The 8,417-nt window shown below is 45.7% G+C and overlaps 1 protein-coding gene across 1 annotated transcript in view; it reads left to right on the forward strand.

The window, feature by feature from the left end:
- The window catches only part of zfpm1 (zinc finger protein, FOG family member 1), an 85,124-nt gene that overhangs the window by 33,941 nt on the left and 42,766 nt on the right, over window positions 1-8,417 (forward strand). The window contains exon 2 of the mRNA XM_037978412.1: window positions 4,025-4,171. Coding sequence (XP_037834340.1) covers window positions 4,025-4,171 — 147 coding nt within the window. The remainder of the gene's footprint in view (window positions 1-4,024; window positions 4,172-8,417) is intronic.

Below are 8,417 nucleotides of genomic sequence, written 5' to 3' on the forward strand. Positions count from 1 at the left end.
GGATGGATGGATGATGGATGGATGGATGGATGGATGATGGACGGATGGATGGATGATGGATGGATGGATGAATGAATGATGATGGATGCTGGATCTCTCCTGGTTCAGGCCTGTTCCTGAGGATTGATTGATTGATTGATTCCTGAGGACCTGAAGGATCCAGAAGGTTCTTGTTAAACTAGTTAAAAACCACAGGCAGTAAAAAGTTAGCTAAAAGCTAAACGTAGCATTAGATAACCGAAAAGCTGAAGATGTCAGAGATGAATGTTGTTGACAGATCTGAGATCTGTTTTTGTTTTGTGAATACTCTAAGTCAGGGGTGTCCAGTCCTGGTCCCGGAGGGCTACTATCCTGCATGTTTTAGATGTTTCCCTGCTCTTCAACAGGTCTTTAAGTTTTCCAGATGCCTGTTAATCACTCCCTCATTCAGGCAGGATAGTGGCCCTCCAGGACCAGGACTGGATACCACTGCTCTAAGTACTGTGAGAGTCTGAGCGTTCTCCTCAAACCGATGGACTCCTCAGACCGGTGGACTCCTCAGAGTGATGGACTCCTCCGGACCGGACTGAGCTCAGGCCGCCAGCAGGCAGGACTGAAGCTGCAGCGCCCCGTTGCATGATGGGTAGTTTGTCAAGCAGACCCGGCTGCTCAGAGCAGCAGCAGCAGCAGCAGATCTTATTTGGCTGTTTTTATGAGTCCTGATGTAAAGCTGTGAGCGCTGCTGTCTGTGATAAGATCCCGTTCAGCGTGGAGGGAAATGTTTAACGATGAGGAGGAGGAGGAGGAGAGGATTCCCTCCTGACTCTGATCAATAAGTGGCTCCTCTCCACAGCCCGACTCCATGTCAGGTACCTCGGTTTCGCTCTCGAGAGCTCCTCGTCCTCTCCTTCCATCCTCGCCTCCTTTTCTTTCCCTGGATCTCCTCTTTTCATGTTTGCCTTCACAAGTGTGCGATGCGTGCGATACGAGCGCGCCTCCTTTTGCTTTCAGGTCTGATGTGTTTTCTGCGCGGCGGCGGCTTTATTAGCGTGAGAGCGGCCTGTTTAATCAGCCTGTGGAGCGTGCAGGTTTGATGTGCGTTGTCTCTGTGTTTAATCAGCGAGCTGCAGGTTTGATGTGGACGCAGAGTTAATAAAGCCGTATCTTCCTCGCCTTCATCAGCTGCAGCACTTTGTTCTGTCTGCCGCTGCGTCTCGGAGACCGATGGTTCCTGTAGATCTGTCTGCGTCTCATCTCCAAGCCTCTGGATGCTTCACAACTTATTTGTCCTTAACTTCAGGACCGGGGTTCGCTTGGTGTCTGAAAGGCTCCAAAGAAGAGCGGATTCTTTCAGGGAACAGCTTGTTTGAAAAAGTTTTCAGATTTCTCTTCGTCGTCTCGGGTGGCAGCCAGCGAGCCAGAGGCCTGTTTTCAGTGACCAGGGTTTATTTTCCTGTGCACGGCTTGTAAAACTGTACTCTTGGCCGTGCACATTATTCTGTTGCCTCACGTTTCTGATTTAATCTGCTGAAGGACGCTTCAGAGTTTCTTCTCTTTGCAGAGTCAATAAACTGTATTCATGTGGTATTTTTACATATTTAATGCTGAATTAAATTTGATTCTCCTCGTAGCTCAGCTCTCTTTAATCCTAGGATAAAACTGATTCTTAAAGTTGTCAGAATCAAAGAAGCCCCACCTGCTGCTCCTTCACATTCAGACTCATGGAACCTCTCAGTCCAGCAGAAGTGAAAGTTTTCTCGGCAGCAGACCAGCTTCCCGTCTCGTCAGAAGCTCGACAGCGTCGCTGCCGGATGAGTTCCTCCTGCAGAGATGCAGAGACGCTCGGCTCCTTCTTATTTCTCCATCTCTCCAAGAGAAATAATAAAGTCCAATTTTCCTGGATATCATGGCGGAACAATTAAAGGCTTTCAGTGTAAAGCGGGCAAACGGAGGGGAATGTGGCGCACTTATCGTTCAGGCGTCCCGCCGTCCTTTCTGCCAACCATCCGATAGGAGGAGGAGGAGAGAAGAAGAATATTTCTGCTGGGATTAAAGAAGCTGAAACTTTTCTGCTCCATTTGATGTCTGAAAGCAGCGATGCTGCGATTGATTCATTAAAGCCGAGCTGTAATAAGGGGAGAAATCAGAAGCCAAAGTTACATTTAAAACAGGAAATATAATTGGAATTTCACACAGAGAAGTCTCTTTGTACAATTCTGATTAAAGGAAAATTAATTGTATGAAAATGTCCGTATAGATACAGAAAATTAGATCTAGCAAAGCTTGGACGGCTAATTCTAAAAATATTGTGTACAGGATCAAGTTTTTTCTGCTCTTGTCTTTTTTTTAAACGAAGGTCCAAATCTAGCTGTGTTAATTTTATCTGAAATTAGAGTGAAGCATGCAGGCGTGGAAGTTGAAATTAGCCTAAAGATGTTTCATTTACAAAGACAGAGAGACTTTGTCAGCCGGCGATTGTTTCCCAGCATTATCTCTGCCTGCTTTTAATTGCTTTGGAAGTGAAATTAACAGAATTAGAAAAATTGCCTCTTCCTTTTTCTACAAGCTTCTTTATTCACGAGTATTGTTGTGTGCTTTGTATAGATTATAGACTCCTTTTGTTCCAGTATTGTAAATATATACGCCCCCCAGTCACGGCTTTAGCACCGAAACAATCCCCCCGTTCGTTCTACGCAAATTAATTTACAACCTGTTCTGGATTGAGAGGAAAGAAATCCTGGATCTGTGTCGGTGTTCGTTTCTCTCTGATTCAGCCTCCTCCTCCTCCTCCTCCTCCTCATCTTCATCATCATTGTTTCCCTCAGCAGTCTGCGGCGCGTCTTAATCTGCTGAAAGAAACGCCGACCATCGAGGCTCGTTACAGCCCAATAACAACAAATACAGACGCAAAGTTTGACTCGTTTGTGTCCTGATTGACCCCGTGACCCTTAGGTTGACAAACAAAATGGTGGCCTGATTGTGCATTAATAGAAGCTAAAAGACGACGTCTCCGACTGAGACTCGTTTCAGGAAGCTAAGACCGTTTGGAGACTGTTTGGAGACTGTTTGGAGACTCCCTGGTTAAATACGAGTCATTTTTTAGTCCCAGAAGCAGCGAGTCGGTTTGTTGCTCCGGGTTCTGTCAGTTTTACGTTCTCACTAAATGTTTCCTTTAAATAAAAAGGTTTTGTTTTGTCCCAGTTGCTGCGCAGGAACAGGAGAAAAAAACCACATTTTAAAAGTGTCTCAAATGTTAAATCAGAGGATTAAAACAAATGATAAATGTATAAATAAATAAATGATATAAATCTATTATTAACAAGCAGAAAACCGTTTTGTCTTCACCTCATCACCATTAAAGGAAGAACCGAGACACAAACCGCCTTCAGTTAGTTAGTTAAAGCATGAGAAAGCTGAATAAATGCACTAATCTGTTTATATGTTGAAATAAGAGAAGAAACACGTCAGCACACCTCCTGAAAAGGCCTCAATCCGGCCCGCGGGCCGCTGGTTGATGATGGCGTCTATAGAAGGAGAATCATTAATGAGGGAGTTTTTTAAAAAGTCACATTTAATCCACATGGATGTAATCTTGAAATGGAGGAACAGTTGGGTATAATTACCGCGGTCAGCAGGGATTACCGGAGAGGAATCGATAGCAATCAGCCCGGCTCTAATCACTCTTTTAGCTGCACTTTTAGGTATACTGTAATTTGGCTTTAAGGTCCCTCTTGGCTTCGTGCTATTAATCTTCTGGATTAGAGCGTTCAGCGTGTCCAATTCTTCACTCCTTTTTGAATCAAACCATTTAAAATAAATGATATGACTGTATTTCGGCTCAGATCCGACAGTGTTGGACAGTCAGACTGAAGGTTTCCAGTATTATCAGGATGTTTTCTGTTCACGTTCAGGTTTTTGTCTTTAATAAATCAGAGCTGATTTTAGTTTTTGAGCAAGACGAGCTGCTCGGATGATGCGTTCACTGACTGGAGAAATAACGGGACATCAGACTGAAATGATTCCTTTTGACCTTTTTCCACCTCAGGTTCTCTCGGGGATCTCGACGGCGCTGAGGAAAACACAGCCGACACCCTGAGCCTATCAGGAGAGGAGGGCGGAGCCTCTGACCCGGAGGATTCGGCAGAAGGCGACAGCTCCAGCCCGCCACCGTACACGCCGCTGTTCAACGAAGGTAAGACGAGGACGGACGACACATCTGATGTCCTAAAGATGTATCTGTCTATCTATCTAACTTTGACCTTTTGTTGTGGAAAACGTTTTTATTGGTCGACCAGCAGCGAAACATCCTGATTGGTTCCAGACTTCAGTTCTGTTACAGAATGATGTCATGAAACACATTTCTGTTCTCTGACTTGTTAAATTCAAACTGAGCTCGTCGTTTTCTGACCAATCAGAGCAGATCGAAGCCCCCCAGGAGGCGGGGCTTGAAGGGAGCGTTTCAGGCAGGAATATTAGTGACTGACGACGAGGCTGAACATGTTCCAGGGCTCCAGAAGAATAAAACTTTCATTTGAAGCATCATGAGGAGCTAAAGAGAAGAAACCAGGCGGCGTGTGTTTGGTTCTGGTCCAGTTCTGGCCTGCAGGGGACATGGAAGTCATGACCCCTCAGGGACTGACCTCACTGATCTGCTGCGCTCGGACTAAACTCTGAGCGAGCCGTGCGACACGTTTGGGATTTAATCTGCTGGTCAGGAAGGAAGCTTGTAGTTTTTAATAGTTATTATTTATCGTCAGCGGGATTTTTAGACCTCTCACATGAAAGGAAACTAAACTGCGAGACTAACTCAACTAAACTAACTCAGAGAGATACTAGTTTTAATAAAGAACTCAGCCTGTCTGAAAGTCCTACTAAGAATAAACATCTGAGTGAATTTATAAAAACCTCTTTGATTTTTGTTTCTGTGCAGGAAGAGCTGCAGATGTCTGCCGTACTGTCAGTTATTAGTGGTTATTACCAGCTTTATCTGCACATCGAGACTTTGTTCAATCAACTGTCGTGTCCCGGTTATCAGTCAGGAGACGGTTAACGTCACCCGAAAGGGAAAATAAATGGCTGCAGCATCTTTCTGAGGTCGCAGCTTTCTGCATGTGTTGTTCTTTTATCTCCAATGTGTCTAAAAACACATAAAACACAACGAGAAAAAGCATTTCTGTGGCCTGCACCCCCAACCTTCTCCTGCTTTGTGATAGCAGAGTTTTCACTCATATTCTTTTGACTTATTCAAGATTTCACCAGCTGTGTGTGTGTGTGTGTGTGTGTCTGTGTGTGTGTGTGTTTATCAGAAAAATTCCTGCTCTTGTGAAATTTTGGGGGCTGAGGGTGATAAGAGTCTGCTGGTTGGCTTGGTTTTGATAAACCCATGGAAATTCTGTCAGGTGCTAATCGAGACGAGATTAGAGATAGCTTGTGGTGTGTGTGTGTGTGTGTGTGTGAGAGAGAGGGGGGGTTATATGTGCAGATTGTATAAGAAGAAGATGAAAAAAGTCAGGCGTGCTGAACATGTGAGCGAGTCTGTCGATAGCAAACTGACTTCATTTTTCTCTATTTGTGAATGTGTTTAAGGCCACCTCACACACACGGCTCCTTCATCATCACGCTGTTGATTTACTCCTCTTCCTCCTCCTCAGGGTTCCTCGGTTGCCCAGCATTATCAGCGCTCTGTAAATCAGCCATGTTTGACGAAGCTGCTCTTTCAACCCGGGATCGATACCTGGTCTTTATCTGGCCAGCGCTGGCTAATAAAGGCAGGGCCTCTTATCTGCCATCTGGACGACACACACACACACACACAGGTGATAACCAGCCTGATAAGTTTGGAAAGAAAAACACATTCTCTCAGTAACAGCACCGAAGCTGCAGCATCTGCCAGCTGTTCTCAGAATCAGCTGCAGCTTTTTCTCTCTTTCAAACAATCATTTTTCTGCATCACAGGAAACCTGATAAAATCCTCTTCTGGGCTGATAAGTCCCCGTGTCACCTCCTCCTGACCTCCGATTGTCGCACGCTCTTTGAACCAATCAGGCGGATTCTTGTAACCTGTTTTTGTTTTTTCTGTATTTCATCAGAATCTGATCTGATGATAGAAAGTGTGTGTGATGCATAAAAGAACAAACGGCAGCGGCGGTAATCTCTGCTTTCATCCAGATAAACAGTCTGAGACAGTTCACAGGATTAACTCACTTTCCCTCAAATCCAGGAGATATTTTGCTGACAGACAGACACATTTACATGATCGCCCAGCTTTCGCAGCAGCAGGATCAGTGAGTCGGCCACAGACAGAAAACCTGCCGACTCTGCAGCTTTTAGCTCCGCCCATCCACCTTCTGTACCTGCCTCTCCTTCCAGGGTCTGTCAAACACCTGAACAGGTCTCCAGTCCATCACAGAGACACCTGGACAGGTCTCAGGTCCATCACAGAGACACCTGGACAGGTCTCAGGTCCATCACAGAGACACCTGGACAGGTCTCTGGTCCATCACGGGGACACAGAGACAAACGAGACAGCCATTTGGGACAGTTAACCTGACTTGTATGTTTTGTTTTCTGGGGGGGAACCGGAGGAACCCCAGGCGGTTCTCAGGGGAGAACATGTAACCTCCACACAGAAAGGCCGGGAGGAGAACCTGCGGCCCTCATGCTGCTCTTACCGCTGCTCTAACCACTGCAGCACCGTGCCAGCTCTTTTAGCTACAGTTTGGCTAATTTGTTCTAACTTCAGCTTTAGTACCCATTTAGCTAATTTTAGCTTTTCACTGAGGTTTAGCTGCTTTTAGCTTGAAGCTCCAGCTTAGCTTTGTGAGCATTTAGCTGCTGTTCTGCTTGTTTGTAGCCGTCCCTCAGCTCTGCCCCTGGATTTTCTCACATGTTATTTCTCTGGTTTTAGCTGTTGTTGCGAATCTCCACCTGCTTGTGTTTTTTTCACGCAGCCTCTGTTCTCGATGGATTCTTCTGCAGACAAAACACGGCAGATATTTAGTCTCGTGTGGAAACGAGCGGCCTTGTTCCAGAGGAGGGAAAACAGTGATTCTGATTGTCTGAACGCTGAGTCCGATTCATGCTGCAGTTTTGTCCTTCTCCTATTAGCTGGTTTTAGACTTTTATCTGTTCATATGTCCAGACATTCAGCTCTCTCAGGAGTCGCGTTGTGACTTTAGGTTTTTGTTACTTTTATGCATTTCTGAATATTTAGCTTTATTTACAAACATTTCCCCATAGATTTCTTTAAAACTTCTGCTAATGCTAATTCTGCTAAAGCTAATTTTAGTTAAACAGCAACATTCTGCTAAATCTCGTTAGCTTTTTGCTGCTTTCAGCCTTCAGCAGCCACGCTGGGTTTTTACAGAAAGCGTTTTATTGATGTTGGAACAAGTAAAGTTTGGTTTATTCCTGTGACTTCAACCATCTTTGTGTTTTTGTCTGTTAGCAAAATATCTCCTGATCCAGGGCAGGGATTTAGTTGTGAATAGAAAGATTAAAACCCAGAACGGGTGGACTCGGAGGAGCTGGAGGAGCTGGAGGGGGTGGATGTGGGGTGACTTTGCCCTGCAGGTGTGACGGAGGAAGTTCATCTTATCAGACTGATGGAAACTGTCTCGCTCAGGGGGGGAGGAGAGGGGGAGTTTGGCAGAAAAGTGTCTGTCGACTCCTCCTGATACCTGCCTCCCTGTCTCAGATGATATGGGAGATAATATTGATAATATTAAACGCAATAACTGTGTCTGCAGCTCCCCCCCCCCCTCGCTGCAGCCCCTGCAGGATAAAATCAATGTGCCATTCAATGTGATTTATAGCTGAAAATAATGGCACTGTTTAGGCAGTGTGTGTGTTGGTGGACGTGAGGTGAAACTGGATGTGTGTGTTTGGGTTGATCCAGCCGGCCTCTCCAAAGCGCCGTTGGTAACGGGGTCACGTGGTGCCACGGCGTTTATGGCCGCCATCGATTATCGCTGTTTATCGGAGCGGGAATGCGAGGGTAAACATGGCCTTTGTGCCGTTATCAGGGCGGCGGTTTGAGGAAGAGGAGGGACTGAAGAGGGAGGCTGAAGTTTTGGGGACGACCGAGTCAAACAAAGGACGCGGTTAAAGACATCGATCCATTTCTGATATTTTTATTTCAGTTCCAAAACCCAGGGGAGCTGGAAGCAACAAATATTTACCAGTTTTTCTAACTAATAGAGAGGATTCTCCTCACTTCAGTTCTCATGTGGGTGAAGGGTTTCCACCAAAAACACGTCAGAGTCCTGAGAGCTGAAGAGCAATCAGTGGCAGCGCACCGAGCATCCCTGGCCTTAAAGACAAGAACCAATCAGCAGAAAGACTCCGAAACATCTAGTTTTTCACCAAATCCACAGTGACTGCAGCCTGACAGACCCTGATGACCGCTTCAGAGGGTCGGAGGTTCAGAGGGTCGGAGG

Source organism: Kryptolebias marmoratus, linkage group LG11 (genome assembly GCF_001649575.2).
Source record: "Kryptolebias marmoratus isolate JLee-2015 linkage group LG11, ASM164957v2, whole genome shotgun sequence".
NCBI lineage: Eukaryota > Metazoa > Chordata > Actinopteri > Cyprinodontiformes > Rivulidae > Kryptolebias > Kryptolebias marmoratus.